Source organism: Mustela nivalis (genome assembly GCF_964662115.1).
Source record: "Mustela nivalis genome assembly, chromosome: 2".
NCBI classification, from domain to species: Eukaryota; Metazoa; Chordata; class Mammalia; order Carnivora; family Mustelidae; genus Mustela; species Mustela nivalis.
Window position 1 is genome coordinate 48,550,465 of NC_139021.1, and position 22,293 is coordinate 48,572,757.

General features: G+C 34.3%; 1 protein-coding gene across 12 annotated transcripts in view; it reads right to left on the reverse strand.

Annotated features, from left to right (window-relative positions):
- LRRCC1 (leucine rich repeat and coiled-coil centrosomal protein 1) overlaps window positions 1–22,293 on the reverse strand; it is a 37,292-nt gene that overhangs the window by 13,285 nt on the left and 1,714 nt on the right. For 2 of the 12 annotated variants that reach the window (XM_082722617.1, XM_082722626.1), the window contains exons 2-10: window positions 20,988–21,193; window positions 20,641–20,706; window positions 17,482–17,649; window positions 14,651–14,826; window positions 14,354–14,560; window positions 5,642–5,838; window positions 5,246–5,393; window positions 3,944–4,092; window positions 267–471 (exon numbers count right to left, since the gene is read on the reverse strand). In XM_082722617.1, the coding sequence (XP_082578743.1) occupies window positions 267–471; window positions 3,944–4,092; window positions 5,246–5,393; window positions 5,642–5,838; window positions 14,354–14,560; window positions 14,651–14,826; window positions 17,482–17,649; window positions 20,641–20,706; window positions 20,988–21,193 (1,522 nt within the window). Of the gene's footprint in view, window positions 1–266; window positions 472–3,943; window positions 4,093–5,245; window positions 5,394–5,641; window positions 5,839–14,353; window positions 14,561–14,650; window positions 14,827–17,481; window positions 17,650–20,640; window positions 20,707–20,983; window positions 21,194–22,293 lie in introns of all 12 variants that reach the window. The other 10 variants (XM_082722627.1, XM_082722628.1, XM_082722623.1 and 7 more) reach the window with 7 other exon arrangements.

Here is a 22,293-nt window from a genome sequence, read left to right on the forward strand (position 1 = left end):
GTCCATCCATCCTGGCTGGCTCAGTTGGTACATACGGCACTCTCGATTCTAGGGTTGTAAATTTGAGCCCCATGTTGTATGTACAGACCACTCAAAAATAAAATCTTCAAAAAGAAAAAAAAATCCACAGGAATTGTTATGTTTACATTAATTTTTGCATATATACTAATCTTTTAAGTTTACTCTGTAACAATATAACTTGTTTCAAGATACAACTATTAATTTGTGTTAACTCATATGACTGATAGATAAAAAGGGAGAAGTACCTGTGCTGCTTGCTGTTGCCCTTTTTGTCTCTCCATTTTTTCTAATGCTTTTTCCAGAGTTCTTAAGTGTCTAATGTGATCCTCTTGTTGATCTCTTGCTTTAATTAATTCAATAGTTAGTTTTTTAATTTCATTTTGAAGTTTGTGAACCATAACTTCGAGCTGTACTTTGGAATTTCTCTCTTTAAAAATAATTTCCCTTAGCCTAAAGGAGAAAACAAATGTGACTTTAATATGTATTATACATACAAAAGGATAAAAAAAATGTAGTTAATATTAAAGGGCTTAAGAGCAAGCAAGATGGATTAAGATAAAGCCTGTGCCTTCAAGGAGTCCAACACCTAGGAAAGGGAACAGACATGGATACAGTTATAAGGCTGTAAGAGAGAAATGATATATAAATAGATGACTGAAAGTCAACTTTGACCTCCCTATATCTTCCCCAGACACAAAATATGGATTTTAGCTTTCTCTCAGTTAAACCTTTTGATTATAAATAAAAACACTTAACTACTGAAATTAAAAGTGAGAATTTATTGACCTACATAAGCAATTCAGAGGATGGTGGGGATGATTCTGAGGGACCACTGAAAGCATGAGAGACCACTGAAGCCACGAAGACCATAAGGATTCTTGTCTTGTGATTCTCTACGAGCTGGTTTCCATTTCTCCTACAGGAGGGCTCCTTGTAAAGTATGAAGGAGAGAAGGAAAAAGCTAAAAATATCCCTGGGCTCACATTCTAACACCTCTGAGGACTAAGGCACTATGTTTACCCAGCCTGGGTCAGATGTTCATCTTTTTTTTTTTTGTTTAAAGATTTTATTTATTTATTTGACAGAAGAGAGAGAGAGACACACAGCAAGAACAAGCAGGGGGAATGGGAGAGGGAGAAGCAAGCTTCCTGCTGAGCAGGGAGCCTGATGCGGGGCTTGATCCCAGGAACCTGGGATCATTACCTGAGCTGAAGGCAGATGCTTAACGAGTCAAAGGCAGTTGCTTAATGAATGAGCCACCCAGTACCCCTAGGTGTTTATCTCTAGACCAATATTATAGGCAGGGAGGTGAATGATAATAGAATACAAATCTAGCATTTGGAAATGGGACAACAAATAGCAAAAACAGCCTCATAAAAAAATACTAAGCTAGGTAGCCACTCCTATATGTATCTGCTGTAATTCCCAAGCCATAATTTAAAAAAGCAATATATCCATGAGCTTCTATACTAGCCATTTCTCTAATCCTTATTCTTATTATCTCTCCTCTTGCCTTTGAGAGTAGTCTCCAAACTGGTCTTCCTTTGTTCACTCTCTCAACTCCAGTTTGGTATACTATATGAAGAGTATTGAACTTTACTCTGTGGACTAGATGGTCGTGGGAACAGAGTGACTACAGATCACTAGAATTAAAGCAATTCTCTAAGCAAGAGATACGGGACTAAACTAAAGTGACAGTAAAAGATAGTTCAACCTCTTAACAAATAGAATAAAAAAGACAGCAATATCAACTGGTTGTGGGATAGAACAAGAAAGGAAAAAAAAAGAAGATTCCTAAATTGCTAGCTTTGGTGGCTGATTGGATGGGATAATATTTATTAGGACAGAGAATATAAAATAAGGAGCAAGATAAGTACAGTATGGACATACTGATTTAAGACACTTATGAGCAATGTACACAAGGCATTTCTAGTAGGTTATTAGCTGGTAAGATTTGCTCATTCAGGGGATGCCTGGATGGCTCAGTTGGTTAAGCATCTGTCTTCAGCTTGGGTCATGATCCCAGGATCCTTGGTCAAGTCCCCTATTGGGCTCCTTGTTCAGCACGAAGCCTCCTTCTCCCTCTGCCTACTGCTTCCCCTGCTTGTGGTCTCTCTTTCTGAGAAGCAAATAAATAAAATCTTAAAAAAAAAAAATTTGTTCATCAAGGAGGTTTGGATGATAAAGATTTGGGAGCTTATAGATTAGGTATTAAAAATCACAATAAGAAGATTTGGTCTTTGAAATAATGTATACTCACAGCATGGCACCTAGATGATAGACTCTGTATTAGGGATAAGGAATATGGAATTCCTACCAGGTTATGTAAGAAAATAAAAAATGTGTGAGGATCTAATGCCAAACAAGTATCTGAGGTATAAATAAAAGCAGGATCAGAAAAGATTGATGCTGGATTTTCAAGAAAATAATCTATATGTAACATGGTAAACATGGACAACAATGGAAAGGTTAAGGAAGGATAAAGATGAAGTATGCCCAAATTTCAATTTAAATGGAATCTGGCTAGCAGCCCCAGACATTGCTTCCTCAAATATACCACTAAAAGATACCTACAATACAGAATAAAGCAAAAATTCATACACATAAAATTAAAAACAAGAAAAAACATGCCAAAGTCTGGAAAAATTTTCAATTATAAGGCAAACAAAACTAAATTAAAAGAAAAACAACTAGAACACTCGGGCTTAACATAAAACCATATCTTTCTTGGGGGGGAACGAAGATAAATTCTCTCTCTTTCATGACTCAAGGTCACAGAAGCTCTATAAATCTACTATCCCACTCTATTAGCTACCTAGGTACCTAATGGCAACGAGAGTGCTGTTTTTCTGAGGTGAGTCAGAGATTGTCAATCTATCCATCTTGTTCCATTACCTCTGTCTAGTATCTTCTTGTATCAAAGATAGCAATTCCTAAAACAAATAAAGCAGAAAGTTGGTGGGTGGTGTAGAAGGGCTAGTAATAGTATAATGCATCACAGCTTGCATAATTGAGAGGTTCTCATAGAACTCATGATGGGTATTATAATTTTCCTTATAATCCAAAGTTACAAAGTACAAGAAAAATAGCTGCTGGGGATAGAAAATACCACATGAGTATCATAAAATTTTACTAGTTAAATACCTAAAAGAACCTGAGAACTGGGTTAGCGGCTGTGTACATGAACTTACTAATCTATTAAGATAGTAGAAAGGAATTTATCCACTGTATAAACAGACAGGAAATGGAACAGAAAGCAACTTCCCAAACTGTACTTGTTGACAAATACTAAATCCAGAAACACAGTGCTCATTCAAGAACAATAAGAGATAAAAATCAACAAGAACTCTATGGAGAAGTCTTGTAACCCTTTGAGGAAAAGCATAACCTTAGAAACAATTATCTGCAGGAAACAGAAGATAAAAGTTACTATAATTCAGAAAACTGGTATTTTCAGAGAATAGAATAAGACAAAACTGTATTAGAGTATACAGAAAAAAAACAGATAAAATGAGCAATGGAATGGAGAAGATAGAAAAGCAGAGACACCAGGATTATTTAGTATCAGAGCCCACTGTAGAAAACAAATATGACTCACGAAGCTGAAAGTTTCCCAATCCCTATTCTTTATAGAAAAAAAAAAAAAAATGCCAATCCCTGTTTTAGTCTTTTGCTCTTCTTCATTTATTATACTTATTTTCAATCTAACACTTCCCAGCTTGAAGGCACAAGTAAGTGTACCCTGAATCCTCCATTTACATAACAAAAAGCATTAAATCTTTAAAATTAGTTCAAAACAAACTAAAACCACATACATTGTTTTTAAACTTACTACACCTACTGTATACTAAAGTATTCCAGTTCCAGGTTTAGTATTCTTTGCTCTAGGAGAGATCTTTCAGTTTACAGATTTTCCCCTTACCTATCTGTGGTGAGTACAGCCAGGCTATGAATATCTTTTTTTTCATTTGCATGTTTGTGTAGTTCAGCAATATAATCCATAAGTTTCTTTTCAGCTTGTTCAGCTTTCCATCTCTTCTCTCTCTCTTGCTCTAGTTGTTCAATAAGTGTCTGAAAGAAAACAATAGTGTTATATGAACCAGCAAAAGTTACTTAACCTCTCACTGCTTCAGTTTTCTCATTTATAATATAGGAATAATAGTTAATTCAAAGGGCTGTGGTTAGAATTAAGTTAGTGGAAGTAAAGTATACAGAACAGGGCAGAACAGTGTGTGGTACATAATAGTCACTCAATAAATGTTAGCTGCTATTACTTTTGTCCTAATGATAATTATTATTTTCAAGCATTAAAGGCACTTTACTTGAGGACAGGCATGGAAGGTTTGAAATTGTTAAAAAAGCAATTATACTACTGGAAGAACAGTGCACATTATAATCGAAAGTGTAACTAGCACTTCATAAGTTAAAACAAAACAAGTTAATATTAGAAAAATAAAAATCAGTGTGTACTAAAAATTCTTAACTACAGGAGAATTATTAAGGCAAATACTGAGGAATATTTAAATTCCTGAAGGCCTGATTTTTTTTCTTGGTTTTGTTTCTCTTTTTAAAGTAAGCTCTCTGCCAAACGTGGGGGCCTGAACTCACAATCCTGAGATCAAGGGTCTCATGCTCTTCCAACTGAGCCAGCCAGGTACCCTTCTTTAGGGCCTCTTAATCTGGGATCCATGCTTTCAAAACCAGACTTCAGCAGAGTCATGAAAACCTTGACATTAAACACATTTTTTGAATGTGCATAAACCTTCTCTGAGAAGACCCGTAAATCTCCTTAGCTATGGATCTGAGGGTCCGAGACCCCAAAGTTTGGAGCCACTGTTTTAAGAAATAAGAACTTGAAAATTTTGATCTGTTTTTTGTCTCCACAAACCTATCACAAATGACTTCACTAAAATCTGACCTTAGATAAATGTCTAATTTCCATTCCTTTACAAATTACAAAAATACACAAAATCTAGAAGTCAGGAAGGGAAAAAGGACCCAATCCATCTCCCCCATAAAATTATATTCAATATTTTTTGCTCATAAAAACATGCATTATTTTACTGGGACTAATTTCATATTTAAAACTAAGACTATTCACATTCATTTTTTCTTAATCTCTCTCCTTTTTTAAGTAGAGAAATCAAGACCTGAGCTGAGATCAAGAGTCACACACTTAACTAATTGAGCCACCCAGATGCCCACTTAATCTCTCATATCATACCCGGTAAGTGGGATCTTCTGAGCTACTGTTGTCTACTTTAATGATTTCAGTCTTCCGTTCTTCTGCTTCTTCTAACATATTACAATTTGCTAAAGATGATCTTATATATAAATCTTTAAAGAAAGGTGGTTTCATTTTACGATTACAGCTGCAAAGAATAAAACATAGGTAATAACCCAAAGAAATGTACAGTATTTATACTAGTTTGCACAACTTAGGTAATGACAGTCTATCAGTGAAAGAGATCCTTTTGTAAATTTATATATATATACCGAACCAATCAAATCTCTGACATTAGAAAAGTAATATCACTCTGAAAAAGCTTAAAGGAATAAGCCAAAAGTATTAACTTCTGTCTGTGTGCCTCATTTGAATTTCTAAGACAAAAACAATTACCTCATAAAAGGGTTGTTGTTTTTACTGTGGTGCTTAATAGTCTGAATAGTTTTGGAATGATATGGGATTTTTGATCTTCGAGGAATTCTTCTATTACATTCTTTTCTGTTGCCATAGTCACTTTCAGAAGTCATATCTGTATCTCTTTTTGGTCTGAGATCTTTCTCAGGAATATTATCTACTAAAGAATCAGAAGTCTAGAATAAAAAAACCAACAAAAGTTTGTTAAAAGTTCAGTAGAGTATATAAGATTTAAATGTGAAATTTCCAGGACATTATGACTTTTTACAAGATTAAAGGTTTGTAAACTAGGTACGTTCAGAATTAAAGACAGGAATTTAGCTTCTGGTGTGCACAAGGAAGCTCCTATGAGGTTGACTCTCAAGATAGCAATGATAAACTCTAGGAAAAATATAAACAAAACTAGAAACAGAAACTATTTGGAGGCCCTGGACAGCAAACAAAAGAAGGCTTCTTTTTTTTTTTTTTTTAAATCAGAGAGAGGGAGAGAGAGCGAGCACAGGCAGACAGAATGGCAGGCAGAGGCAGAGGGAGAAGCAGGCTCCCTGCCGAGCAAGGAGCTCGATGTGGGACTCAATCCCAGGATGCTGGGATCATGACCCAAGCCGAAGGCAGCTGCTTAACCAACTGAGCCACCCAGGCGTCCCAAGAAGGCTTATTCTTGAGAGGAGCGGACAGTTGGAAAAAATGATCAGAACAGGATGTTCTGTTTTTACACTTTTCACTTGAGAGCTTACCACAATCAGCAGTACACAAGGAGTCTTAAAACTCGGGTTGAAAAACCAGACTTTTGGGCCTGAACAATCACTGGATAGTACAGACCATAAGAAGCCCAGTACAGGATAAAAGAAAAAAAAAAAAAAAAGAATTGCTGCCCAAGAGACAAATTTATAGTTTAAGTGAAAGCAAGTTAAATGTTTGCTATGACAAAAGTATCAACATTCTTCAGAGAGCTTAGCTATAATAGCATCCAAAGTCTCCACAGCATAACGTCCACCATGTCCAGGATATTCTCCTATTCTCCAAGGAAACACGATCAATGGAGATCTAACCTGAGAGGACTCAAATGTTCAAATAAGCAGAAAGAACAATGGTGTATTACTTAACTATAACAAAGAATTATATTGCCATCGTAATGGCAACATGGTGCCAACATGGATGGACCTAGGGTATTCTGCTAAGTGAAATTTAAGTCAAAGAAAAACAAACACTATGATTTCATGTGTAAGTGGAATCTAAAAAAAAACCAAATGAACAAACATACAAAAAATCCAAAAACAGACCCATGAATACAGAGAACAAATTGGTTGTTGCCAGAGGGGAAGTGATGAAGGGGTGGGCGAAATGAGTCAGAGATTAGAAGGTAGAGGTTTCCAGTTCTGGAGTGAATAAGTCAGTCAATGGAATTGTAATAGTATTATATGGGGACAGATGGTAGTCAATGGAATTGACTATTACAGTCAATGGAATTGTAATAGTATTTTATGGGGACAGATGGTAGCTACAATTGTGGTGAACATAATACACAGTTTGTCAAAACACTAGGTTACATATCTGAAACTATGTAACACTGTTTATCAACTAAACTTCAATTAAAAATAATAAGAACTTTAAAATAAAGATTATAACCATATTCAATGATATAAAATATGCTTGTCTTTAATGAAAAGAAAAATTCAGTAGAGAAAAAGAAATTATAAAAAATTGAAATTGTACAACTGAAAAATACAACACCCGAAGTAAAAATTGGCTGGTCTTAAGAAGAGAATGGGTGATGAAAGAGTAAGTGTACTTGAAGATCAGTTTATTGAAGTTATTTAATTTTTAAAATTATTTAAAATGAACACAGTGGGAAAAAAGTTGGTAAGATGTACAGAGTCTCAGGGAACCATAGAAGAGTATCTAAAGGTCTAAGCAGAATCTGAGAAAAGGGAATATGGGACAGAAAAATATTTGAAATGATGTCAAAAATTTCCTAAATTAGGTAAAGACCAATTTATAGACTTAAAACACTCAGAGAAACCTTAAGTAGGATAAATATGAAGAAAAAGTATCCTTAAGCACAATGTCGCCAAATTGCTGAAAATCAAAAGTAAAGGTAAATTCTTGAAAGCATCCAAAGAAAAATGAGACATTATATACAGGAAATCAAGGATTCTAATTAATGCTGACTTTGCATTCAAAACTATGGAGGCCAGGAGACCGGGAAAAAAAAAGAGAGAAAAAAAAAGCTGTCAATATAGAATCCTATATTCAGCAAAAAGTGTCCTTCAAAAAAGCAAAATGAAGAGAATTTGTTGTCCTCAGATGGCCACTAGAGGATTTGCTACAGTAAGTACAGGCTGAAAGTCCTGGCTGAAGGAAAATAATAACACAAGGAAATTAAATCTCCAGAAAGAATCATATATAATTTATTTTTATTTTTTAAAAAAGATTTTTTTAAATTTATTTGACAGAGAGAGAGAGAGCACAAGCAGGGGGAGCAGCAGGCAGAGGGAGAGGGAAAGCAGGCTCCCTACTTTGCAGGGAGATGGACGTGGGACTCAATCCCAGGACCCTGTGATTGTAACCTGAGCCAAAGGCAGATGCTTACTGACTGAGCCACCTAGGAGCCCTTCGTATATGATTTATATACATGTAAATACAAATAATTTTTAAATATTTTTTACTCTTAATTCCTTTAAAGTAAAAATTAAAACACTGTCTCTGGAGTTTATAATGCCAAATGAGATACATTTGGCAACTATAACGAAGTGTAATAGATGTAAGAATTCTACATTTTATATGAATATAGTATTGAAAAGTCCATTTTTAGAGCTATCACACACAGAAATAAAAAGTATGACTAAAGAACCAAATACAAATTAAGACTGGATTATAACAAATATACAAGATAGAAAAAGTAGAAAAATGAATAAAAAAGTGAACAGAAAGCAAACAATGAAATGGTATATCTAAGTCCAACTTCATCAACAATTATAGTAAATGTCAATGGACTATGGACTCTTCAAAAGGAGTGATGGCCAGGCTGAATTAAAAACAGGACACACCAATATATAAAACTTACTTCAATATATAGATAAAGCAAGTAAAAAGAAATGGCTGCCACAATGGGCTACCACTTCATACCCAGTAGGATGACTACAATCAAAACCACAGATAATAACAAGTTGGTGAGGATGTAGAGAAACTGGAACCCTCATACAATGATAGAAGGAATGTAAAATGGTGCAGTTGCTTTGGAAATAGTCTCGTCATTCCTCAAAAGGTTAAACACAGTTACTATCTAACCTAGCAATTCCACTACTATATATAGCAAAGAGAAATGAAAACCTATGTTCACACAAAAGCATATACCTGAATATTCACAGTAGTGTTATTCATAATAGTCAAAAAGTGGAAATTACCCAAATTAACGTATCAAATGAAGAGTGGATAAAATGTGGTATATCCATACAATAAATTAACTTACATTTTTAAAATAATGAAGTACTGATATATGCTATAAAGTGGACAAAACTTGAAAACATCATGCTAAATGCAAGAATATAATCACAAAGGGCCACATATAGTTGATTCCATTTATATGCAATTTCCAGAACAGGCCAATCCATATAAAAATAAAATCCACTAGTAGCTGCCTAGGGCTGGAAGAAAATGGTAGTGACTGGTAATAGGTACAAACCACTGAATTTCATGGTAAGCGAATTATAATTCAATAACGCTGTTATTTAAAAAGAAAACAAAAACCTGACTGATGGAAAAAATTCATCACTTAAGTTATAAGCATAAGAAGGCTGAAATGGTTATATAATATCAGATAAAACAGACTTCAAGACAAAGAATACTCCCAAGACAAAGAGGAATACTTCATTAGGAAGATAGCACAGCCATAAACATGTATGTGCTTAACAACAGAGGTTCAAAATATAATAAGTGAATGTTAAGAAAATTAAAGGGAGAAGCACGTTTAGATGGAGATTTTAACATCTTCCATATAAATGATAAAATCAGACAAGTAAATTTTAAAAAAATCAGTAACAATAACTGATAGAACTAGATAAAAATATCAGTAATGACATGAGCTATCTGAAAAAACTACCAGCCATCCTGACTTAACAAGTGTACAATAAACATTCTGTCCAAGTGCACAAAGAACAATCACCAAGACAGACCACATGCTGGGCTATAAAATAAGTCTCAGTAAATTTCAAAATGTTCTCTGACAAAATGAAAATAAATTGGAAGTTACTAACAGAACATATCTAGAAACCACAATACTTGAGAATTAAATGAGACAGTTCTAAATAATCCTTGGATGAAGAAATAAATCACAAGAGAAATTAGAAAATATTTCTAGGTAAACAATGATGAAAACAAATGTATAAAAATTTGTGAAATGTAGCTAAAGCAGTGCTTAAAAATATTCACTGTTTTAGATGGTTAATTTAAATTAGAAGACAGTTCTAAAATTAATAATCTAAGCACTTACATTAAGCTTAAGAATGAAGGGTAAATTCGAAGAAGAAGAAATAATAAAATGTAGAAATCAATAATACAAAACACAGAAAGCAAATAAAATTTACAAAACTATCTTTGTAAGAGAAACAAAATCTTGGCTAAATTTTTAAAAATATTTTATTTCTTTGAGAGACAGAGCAAGAGAGGGAGCAAGGAAACATAAGCAGGAGGTGGGGGTGAAAGGGGAAGGGCAGAGGGAGAGGGAGAAGCAGGTGATACAGGACTCGAGCCCAGGACCCTGGGAGCATGACCTGAGCCAAAGGTAGACGGTTAACCAACTGAGCCACCCAGGTACCCCACCCTTGGCTAAACTGACCAAGATAAAATAATTAATTAATTAGTTAGTTAATTAAAAAATTATAAAATAAAGGAGAGGACACAAATCATTATCTGTAATAAAGGAAAGGCTATCATTACATATCCTATAGATGTTAAAAAGACAGTAAGAGAATATTTGTAATAATTTTATGCTGACAAATTAGATGAAATGGCCAAATTATAAAACACAACTTATCTAAAGCAACACATGATGAGATAGAAAATGAGTTGCCTTATAATTATTAAAGAGAGTGAATTCATTATCACAAACCTTCTAGGCCCAGATAATTTTACTGGTGAACTTTATCAAACATTTAAGAAAGATTAATTCCAATCTTATAAAAATTGTTTAGAAAATTTTAGAGAAGTGGGGCAGTTTTCAACTCATTTAGGTAGGCAACATTAATCTAGTATCGATACCAAAGATGCCACTATAAAAGTAAAAACAAATATCCCTCATGAGGAAATTGTGAACCTTTATAAAATATTAGCAAACTGAATCCAATTATATAGGAGATAATTTATCATGATTAAATGAGGTTTATCCCCAAAATGTAATGTTTAACATCTGGAAACATGTTTAACATCTGGAAACTAATCAATGTAATTTATACTATCATGTGAGTCAAAATTAAAAAAATATATGATCATCTCAACAGATGCAGAAAAAGCATTTAGCAAAAAAAATTCAACAACATCAGAACACAGCTAACTGGGAAGAGAAGTAAACTCCTTAACTTGATAAAGGACATCTATGAAAAACACAAGACTCACAACATACTTAATTGGGAAATATAGAAGGCTCTCTGAGGATCAGGAATAAGATCCTCGTGCCCACTGTCACCATTCATCTTCAGTATTGCGCTGCAAACCCTAGCTATCGCAACAAAGCATAAAGGGCCAGCATAAAGGTCAGAGAAGAAGGAAAACTGTTTCCATATGACTGTTTATGTAGGAAATCACCAGGAATATATAAAAAAAGTACTAACACTGGGACGCCCGGGTGGCTCAGTTGGTTGGACGACTGCCTTCGGCTCAGGTCATGATGCCGGAGTCCTGGGATCGAGTCCCACATTGGGCTCCCAGCTCCCTGGGGAGTCTGCTTCTCCCTTTGATTTCTCCTTGCTCATGCTCTCTCTCACTACCTCTCTCTCAATAAATTTTAAAAAAAAAAAGTACTAACACTATTAAATAAATTTAGCAAGTTCACAGGATCCAAGATATAGATACAGATATATATCAATAAATAAATAAACAGTATTTCACAAACAAGTAGAAATCATGGAACATGAAACCACAGAAATGGTTCAATTTACAATGTTATAAAAGAAAATAATTATGAATAAATTTAATAAAAGGTATGTAAAACTTATATACTGAAACAACTACTGAGTGATAAAAAAGATCTAAAGAACAGATATATAACATGGAATGATTTCAAAGTTATACTGAATTAAAGAGGCCTTACACAAAGGAGTATTGTACAACTGCTTTTACATTAGGTTCTGGAAGAAGCATTCAATAATCTAAGATGAAAAAGGGAGGAAAGTGATTGCCTTGGGGGGGGGGAGACTGGGAATGGGTGATGTTGATGATGGTTATGTTTATCTTCATAGAAGTTGGTAACAGGTATATACTTGTATATTGTCAATTCAGGGAAAACATGTATCTGTATTTTTTTTTAAGATTCTATTTATTTATTTGACAGAGAGAGAGAGAAAGGGGGAGGGAGAACAAAGCAGGGGGAACAGCAGGCAGAGGGAGAGGGAGAAGCAGGCTCCCCAAGCAGGGAGCCTGATGTTGGGCTTGATCCCAGGACCCTGGGATCAGGACCTGAGTGGAAGGCAGATGATTAATGACAGAGCCACCCAGGCACTCCCACGTACCTGTATTTTACATCAAAAGATATGGTTAAAAAAATACTGAACTTTACAGTTAATAATATACATGCTTAAGTATTTTGAGGGAAATATACCAATGCACATAATTTGCTTTGAAATGTGTCATAGAACAACGAAAAAATGGATAGATATATCATGATATAAGCAAAGTAAACTGCTGACAGTGGAATCTAGTTTCTGGGTATACTGGTATCCATGAAATTCTTACAAATTTGTGCTAAGTTTGAAAATTTTGTAGTAAAATGACAGGGAAAAACTAAAAGACGTAAGTCTTCACAGAGAACCTCAAAATCAGTGAAATAATTTTAAGTCTCATAGTTAAGAAAAAACATCATGGTAATATAGCACATTTTCAGTAATTTTATGACCTGACTTATAAATTAATACTTTTGAAATTACACTGAGTATATACATCAATGGAAATTAAAACTGTTTGTTTACCTTTTACACAAGTTAGCATTCACCTATTTTTTTTTAATATGCAGAGCAATGAATCATGTTTTTCCCCCAGATAGCTAGACTCCTATTTTTGGTTACAAAGTAGGAAGAACTATCCCTATGACCGAGTATGAAGCATATTGGTGGAAAGAATACCGGGCTGGATATCAGAGATTTGGATCTGAAGCTTCAACTCTTACTACTAAAGGACACTTACATAAACTCCTGAATTTCTTTTCTATAAAATAAGAATTATATATTGATCCCTAGCTACTTGATTGGGTTGTGGTAAGAATGAAATGAGGATGGCATTAAAGAAGTTGCAAAAGCTCACTTCAAATTCAGGTTATTAAAATTAAATCTAAGTTCTGACACTGGCAGAAGAGTCAGCCTTTAGAAAAGAGGAACGATGAAATCTGAGGAAACAGTAAGTCTAAGAACTAAGAGCTCAGTGACACGTTATCAAGGATGTCAAAGAATATATAAGCTGGTATTCTTATCCCAGGTCTATTCCTACGTACCTCTGCGCCTCACGTGGTGTCTAGGGTATTCTAGCACACACAAATCCTTACAGCCCTAAGGCAGACTTTTTGTTTATCTAGCATTGTTATGTTAGTGTTATAACTATGATAATAGTTCAGAATTATTAAAAACCTTTTGAACCATAATTCTACTATTAGCATTTTCTACTCCACACCCCCCTCATTTGGAGAAAAAAATTTTGAATATTAAAATTTAATTACAATAACTAGGTTAAACTGACATTTGACTAATAGCGTCTTTGGCCTGTACCACAATATGTCTATCCTTTACCCAGATAGGGGCTAAATAATAATCCACTGCATTCTGAGAAGTGTGGTGCTTAAGAAAACAACTGTTATTGTAGATCACATTCAAGAATGCTACAGCACAGACTGGAGACCCAAACAGCAATAAAATCTAGGCATTGTCCATTCTCACAATTCTAAGATTCTAAAAGCCAGTGTACTAGTAGCAGGGGTAAAGAATATCTCAGGAAAGTAAAGATTAATTTGGTGAGGGTCTGCTGTAAACAGAAACTGAAGCAGGAACTATGTAAGTTAACCTGTCATTCAGCTCTAAATTCTAGAAGTAGTTTTAACCTTTAAACAACTGTAGATAGTAGAGGCCCAAAGTAATTCACGTATCCTCTATGTTTATAAACATTGAGTCAGAAGAGTTCTGAGTTTGCTCAAGGTCAAAAGGTTGGTTGGACAGAAAAAATGTGATGTACAGCAGAATAAAGGAATTAATAATAAACATTTGAAGGACAATAAGGAAAAAGTTAAAAAAGTATGTCATCATTTTCTACTACTATTACGAAACAGAATCTTATTTCTGTAAAGGAAAAAAAACCCATACATACACAACAGAATGTTAAGTATAAATCGTTTTGGGTTGGTTAGCTTATATGTTATTTTTATTTTAAATTTTTCTTAACTACTTTTTTTTTTCCCCAACACACACTGCTTAGAAATATAGGAAAAATAGTTACTTCGGTGAGAAGCTGTAAAATTTGATCATCTAATTTCTGAAGTTTCATGTCGTTATGAAAATTGTTTTCATTGTTAACTTTCTCCGGCTCAGAAGATGGACATATAGATATAAATGATGTCAAACCAGTATCTGTTGGTGATGCAAACTGATCCAAGGGAACTATCTCATCAATGGGTGGTGTTACCACTGGCATACTACCAATTATCTATGATACAGAAACAAACCAAAATCTTTTAAATTTACATGAATTAAAATTTGAAGGTATCTTTTCTATTAGAAAAAAACAATACCATACCTCATCTTCACTTATATTTAGAGGAGAATCAGAAGAAACTAAGTTATCCAAAAGACCTTCTAAGCACTGTAGGCGTGATGAGTTTATTTCTGACGAATTTATTGGCTCACCAAATATGTTCTTGCAGTCTAGGATTCTAAGCTGTGGCAACGTCTGGAGCATAATTGCTCTGTACCCTTGGAAACAAATCATTCAAAATGAAAAGTGAGGCATTAAAAAGTTAATTATTTCTCAAATACAATAAATTTATCACCTACCAGCTATATCACCTGAATGATAAAATTAGTCCTGGAATACAACTAATATACTTGTAAGAAAAGCTACTTAGTCCTTCTCTAGTATGTAATCATTTTTTTTTTTAAGATTTTATTTATTTATCAGAGAGAGAGAGGGGGAGAGAGCGAGCACAGGCAGACAGAATGGCAGGCAGAGGCAGAGGGAGAAGCAGGCTCCCTGCTGAGCAAGGAGCCCGATGTGGGACTCGATCCCAGGACGCTGGGATCATGACCTGAGCTGAAGGCAGCCGCTTAACCAACTGAGCCACCCAGGCGTCCCTAGTATGTAATCATTTTAACTATAAAACAAACAAACACTCTCCACCACCCCTCCCACATAATCCTCCTGGTAATGATCAGAAAGTTAAAAATCATTATTGCTGGATTTATCTTTTGTAAAATTGCTTCAAAGTTATAAATGCATGATACTGGTAAATTTATTCTGAACAGAAAGCCAAACATGTCTTTTATTTGTAATATGAGTAATATAAATATAAATCAGGATAATGTGGGTAACCACCAGAAATTCAGAATTTTGCTAATGAGGCCTTAAATATTATTTTATTTTAGTATTATAAGTATTATTTTATTTTACAATTAAATGTCCCCATCTTTCTCCCTGAAATTAGATATAATTAAGATTAAGATAGGTAATCTATAAGCTACTCAAGAATATTTTCTATGTATAATGAAATATGAGAAATCTGACAAATTTACATTTGGTGTTTAGGCTAAAAGAAACACTTCAACTTTGCTGAAATATAATGTTAAAACCAAGTATTTCTAAAAAGGCCAATGAAGTGGTTGGAAGAACTCCAAAAGAAAGAAAGAATCTAGCAAATCAATATTAGAAATTTTGAAGGGAAAAAAGTTATTTTAGTAATAGTAAGTATCCTTTCAATTCTAGGGGGAGGGCAACCGTATTGAAATACCTCGTCAAATAAAGTGAAAAACAAAGGTTCAAACTGTAGGTACCAGAGATTCTTAGACAAATTGTTAGGGTGAAAAAATACAACTTGGGTGAGTACAGAAAACAAAAATAAAGTTGTTTTAGAAATAAGGCTCCTCCCCCACCCCAAAAAACAGGGTTTCCCCAGAAAACTGAGGTCTGTCCTGATACTTAGGTAGACTCTCTATTATACGGCCTTAGGAAAATAGTTCAACCCACATCTATTATGTTCTTCTGTGAAATAAAATTATCAAAATGGGTTTCTATTCTGGGAAAAGCCTTCATACAGTTGCATATTAATGACAGTTTGGACCCAACTCTGTAGCCAACTTCCATTCAAGCTGATCTTTAGAGTTGGGCGCCTGGGTGGCTCAGTGGGTTAAAGCCTCTGCCTTCGGCTCAGGTCATGATCCCAGGGTCCTGGGATCGAGTCCCGCATCAGGCTCTCTGCTCAGCAGGGAGCCTGCTTCCCTCTCTCTCCCTCTGCCTGTCTCTCTGCCTACTTGCGATCTCTGTCTTTCAAATAAATAAATAAAATCTTAAAAAAAATTTTTTTTTTAGAGTATATATTCGTATTTTACATTTGTATCTTATTGCTTGGTTAAGCCATTTGAAATAAGTGATAATAAGAAATAGTAGTCTGGTCTGCTTTGTATTTACCAACTTCAGTGATTCTGAATTAGATCAAATGGCTTTTTGGCAGAATCTTCTATATATCATATTATTAAGTTAACATATTCACAAACAAAATCAAAAAGGTACACAGGAAAAAATTTTCTTAATATTTCCTGATTCCCAGCTACCTTTTCCACCCTTTCTGCATTTCCTGATTCCTACCTACTTAATACTGGAGGTAGCCATTGTTAACAGTTTTTGGTATAGCCTTATAGATATTTCATATATATAATCAGCAAATAAACACACGTATGTTACCCTTTGCATACAAATGATAACCAATTACATGGAATGCTTTCAAACAAGCTTGCTTTTTTCTATCAACAGTGTATCTTGGAGATAACTGCCTATCAATAGCTAAAGAGTCCACATTCTCTTTTTTTAGTATAATACTATGGCTGCAGAGTATTATACTGTTTAAGAAAAGATCATAACAATCTAATTTTGAGGCATTCACTTGTGGAGCATAACAAATAGCATGGAAGACAAGGGGAGTTAGAGAGGAGAAGGGAGTTGGGGGAAATTGGAAGGGGAGGTGAACCATGAGAGACTATGGACCCTGAAAAACAATCTGAGGGTTTTGAAGGGGCGGGGGGTGGGAGGTTGGGGTACCAGTTGGTGGGTATTATAGAGGGCATGGATTGCATGGAGCACTGGGTGTCGTACAAAAATAATGAATACTGTTATGCTGAAAATAAATAAAAAAATATAAAACTGTCTAAAGAGAATTATCAGCTAAACATTCTTTTAACTGAATTTGTCTTGAAAAAATTACTTATTTGCAATTATGTTTTTCCAAATATATTATAAAAAGTTGCAAAGCTTAAGACAAATTAAAGGGTCACAAATACCAGTTACAGGAAACAAAGGAGCTCTGAATATTAACTGTTACATAAAGTATTACTGTTACAAAAAGTATTAATTGCTCATACCTGGTACATGACAAACAGGGTTATCGTCTCCATTTTTTTCCAAAATAAGATTAGTCAAGAAGTTCAATCCTACCACACACTGAAGTAAGTGATGGATACTATCTATACAATTGCTATGTAGGTCAATATATCTAAGTTTATGTTTAATTCCATGAAGGGGAATCAAACCTGCAGTAAGGGAAAAAAAAAAAAAAAACTCTTTTGAAGCCACCAAAGTCATTTTTCCAACAGCTAATTAAAAATAATTCTATACGGAGTAGATTTTGAGGCAAAGAAGCATTAATAAGAAGTCTGCCAATAGCTATACCTAATAAACAGTATGAGTAAAGACATTTGTTATTTTGAAGAAACAGATTTAGCATCTCTTGAAGCCCTAGCCCAGAGGTTCCTGGTCCCTGGTTCTCTTCAAACAGAATGTATGGACCTCCCAAGGTCAACACATGTACTTCTTATAGAAGTACATGTGCTCCTCTACACTATTTTCACCCTAGTCCAAGTCTCCATTATCTCTCACCTAGACCACTGAAATAGCTTCCTAACTGGTCACCTGACTTCCACTCTGATTCTCTTAAAATCCATTCTTCACTCACTCAGCAACCAAAGTGATCCTTTAAAAACAGTATGTCACTTGTTTAAAGCCCTCTTATGGCTTCCTATTGCACCTAGAATAATATGAAAACATTTTTACCCAGAGTATGAAGCTGTGATCTGGCCTTTGCCTACCTTCTCATCTCTTTTATTAGCACACTAATCCCTCATTTGCTATGCTCTAGCCATATTGCTCTAGCCATATTACCCATCTTTCTCTTCCTTTATCATGACAAGGTTAAAGATGCCTTAGTGTCTTTGCATACACTTACCATATACACTGCCTTTATTTATTGAACACATAAATTACTATCATTCTAAGAACTATTAAAACTTACATAGTTGTCTATTATATTTTCTTCATATTTATTATAATCCGATATGAAGTCACTAAATGAACCCTTTCAGGTGTACAGCTCAATGTACATAAGCAAGCATATACAGTTGTGTAACTACTACTATAACTGAGATACAGAACATTTCATCACTCTAGTCAATGTGTCCCATCTTCAACCCCTGGAAACTAGTGATCTGATTTCTGCTCCTATAACCTGTCTTGGTCAGAATGTCATATAAATGAAACCATAGAGTGCATCCTTCTGTGTCTCACTCCCTGCCCTTAGCCTAATTCTTTTTAGATCTATTCACGTTATTGTCAAGCAGTAGTCTATCAGGTGGATGAATCATAATTTGTTTACTAGGTGACAGACATATGGATAGTTTACAGTTTCAGAAAATTATAAAGAATCATATAAACAGGGGCGCCTCGGTGGCTCAGTGGGTTAAAGCCTCTGCTTTCGGCTTGGGTCATGATCCCAGGGTCCTGGGATCGAGCCCCGCATCGGGCTCTCTGCTCAGCAGGGAGCCTGCTTCCCTTCCTCTCTCTCTGCCTGCCTCTCTGCCTACTTGTGATCTCTGTCTGTCAAATAAATTAAAAAAACAACATTAAAAAAAAAGAATCATATAAACAATATTATATAAAAAGCTATATAATGATATAAACTTTCATGTAAAGGTTTTTGAACAGACATGTTTTCATTTCTCTTAAATACCTAGGAGAGGGACTGCATGATCATATGGTAAGTGTATGTTTAACATTTTAAGAAAAGTTCAAACTCTTTTCCAAAGTAGTTGTTCCATTTTCAGTTCTCCTCACAATGTGTGCAAATTCTAGTTGCTCTATAATCTCACCAGTATTTTGCATTATAAATTATAAATTTCAAAACTATCTATTCTAGTAGGTATGAAGTAGTAATTTGTATTGCCTTAATCACTAAAGATGCTAAACATTTTTTTTTCACGTGCTTACTAATTTGCCATTTAGATTTCCTCCTGGGAAATGGTTAGCTCAAATCTTTTGCTTATTTTTGAGGGGCTGACATTATCTTATTTTTTGCTTTTCTTCCCCACTACAGGGTATGCCCTATGACAAGAACCTTATCTATCTGTTGTTTTTTTTTTTTATCACTACAGAACATTATTTGATACAGTTATCTTCAATAAATATTTGTTGAGTAAATGAATGAGCAATCTTATCCAAGACTCACATTTTTCAGATAAGGCAACTGCATCCAAACAGTAATATTCTTTGCTCAACATCACCACATCAGTGACAGAGCTAGGATTAATACTCAACTCCACTACTTTCACATCTTTGGGGGCAAAAGTTTTAAAAAATTAATATACTTTTGCTATTCCGGCTTAACAGCAGGGAGTAGACTGCTTTAATTTTTTGTATATGAAATACCTGGAATAGGCTAGTATTTTTCTAGTATGGGAGAAAAATAAACACATGAATAAGACTGTTTCAAATATTGCCAGGATTATGATGATAATTAGAAGAATTCTGCCAGTTCTAAGAGATAATTCTTAGAATAATCAAGAAACTTTGTTCATTTTATCAGTGTATCATTTTAATCAATTAAAAAATAGGTAAAATTGTTTAACCTTCTTAGACCTGCTTAAAAGTCAAAAAGAAAATTATTTGATCTTCAATTTACAATACAGCCTTTGGAATGTAGTATGGTCCAATATGCTATATGATCCCATATGGTAGTCACATGTCACATGTGGCTTTGTAAATTTAAACTAAAATTACAAATTCAGTTCCACACCGCACAAGCCACATTTTAAGCACTCAAGGACATATTTGGCTATTTGTCGCCATGTCGGAAAGGATATAATATTTTCATCACTGTAAAAAGTTCTACTGGAACTATTCCTTATATCATAATAATAAATATAATATATATAATAATTTATATAATTCTTTATATGATAGCATATTGACCAATTATTTAAGATTAAAACCTTATTCTCCTGAAGTAAGGCCCTCCTATCCAAGTTTTTTTCTGTTACTGATCACCTAGTTTCACCTAGTTTGTATTCCTATTTTTTATTTAGCCATAGCTTTGGGACCAACAAAAAAAGACTTAAGACTGAAGCACACTCTCTGGATGGCATTTTTGGTCAAAAATAGGATTATTCAGTTTTCAGCATGCTGAGCTTAGCCTAACTCCTCACATATGGCAAACATTCAGCATTATATAAAACACAAGATTATCTACTTACCACTAAGATCATTTATTTGGTTATAAGATAAATTCAGTCTAGTCAGATTAGTTAGTGCTTCAAGTCCTAAAATAAAATAAGATAAAATAATGCTATATAGATTACAATACTATTTCAGACAGTTTTGAAGCAAATCTATAGTCTGGTAACAGTGAAATCAATTTTATTGGTATTTTGCAAAATACTTAAAAATTGTTTACTTTTCTGGAAGAAAACTTTTATGTAGTAAATTTTAAATCAGTTTTCAAAAGTTTATGATAGTATTTATTCCATTCTTTTGGGAAGAAGGAAAGTGGACTTAAATCATCTTCCTTATGCAAAATATCACATGAAAATCACTTACAAACCTTCTATTCTTGTGATCAAATTGCAGGACAAATTTAAAGTGCACAGTTTTGTCAGTGTGTTTAGCCCTTCAATTCGATCTATTTGATTAGATGACAGATCTAAGTGTTGTAAATTCCAAACATGATCAATGGCTTCGATTTTTGAGATGTTATTACAATGAAGATTGATGGCATGAAGGGATGAATCTAAAGATAATTCTGATATGCTACAAGAGAAAATATAGATTATCAAAAGCAAGTAAAAAACAGATTTGAAAATTATGACCAAATGTAATTAAGATCAACCAAATAGCATGTAGATGATATGCATGTGCTCTACTCATCTTATAATAAAATCCTTTCTACTTGCGGTAGCCTTTTAACATCTTGTAAGGTACAGTGCTTCCCACTAATCGGTATTCTGGACCATACAGATAAAGAAGAAACCCACTCAAGAGAGGCAAGTGACCCTGGGTATTTCTACCTTCTATAAGCAACCAAGTCATGAGCATATAATGAAAGCTATAATTGTAATGATGCTGGAATCATAATACCCCAGTTCAAATCTTCATTCTACTACTTTTTTTGCTAAATTATTTGAACAAATGAGTTAACCTCTCTAAACCTCTGTTCCCTCATTTAATTTAATTTAATTTCCACAACAATTCTAAGCAATAGGTATCATAAGGATACTGAAGTTTGCAGAAATTAAATAACTTGTCCAAGTTCTTATAGTTATTACCTGAGGCAGTGTAAGTCCAGATCTGGCACTGTACTTTGTAATCTTACTTTCTTTACTGTATGCAACAGCTATTAACTCAGAATGTAGTCGAATTTCAAAAGAAACCACTAGTTATTACTCTTTTTAGTGAAAAAAAAAAAGTCCATCCTTCCTTCTATACATTTGGAATGCACCTCCCCTAAATAGAACTCTCTCTTCATTCTCTCAAGTACAGCTATTTATAACCAGAACCTCTCCTAAGGATGGTAATTTCAGGAATAAAAACTACAGTGCATATAGTTGAGTAGTGCTGGGCAGAGGGACAGTGGGGAATGGGGCCACACAACGTCATGGGCATCTGTTCAATGTTCTGTAGCAGCTACTGCGGAGGAAACAACTCTGGCAGCAGAGAAGTGAGAAGTTTAGTGGTCAGGGAGTAAAAGGAAAATGAGGAATTCTGGTGTGCTTCCAAATTAGAATCAAGAATCTCAATTCAAAATCAAAAATCAAAACCACTTTAGGTATGTCAGAATGAAGCACATAATTATGTGTGTCAGAAAAAGATAAAGCATTTGTAAATTTGAAACTACCAATCTCTAAATGTCA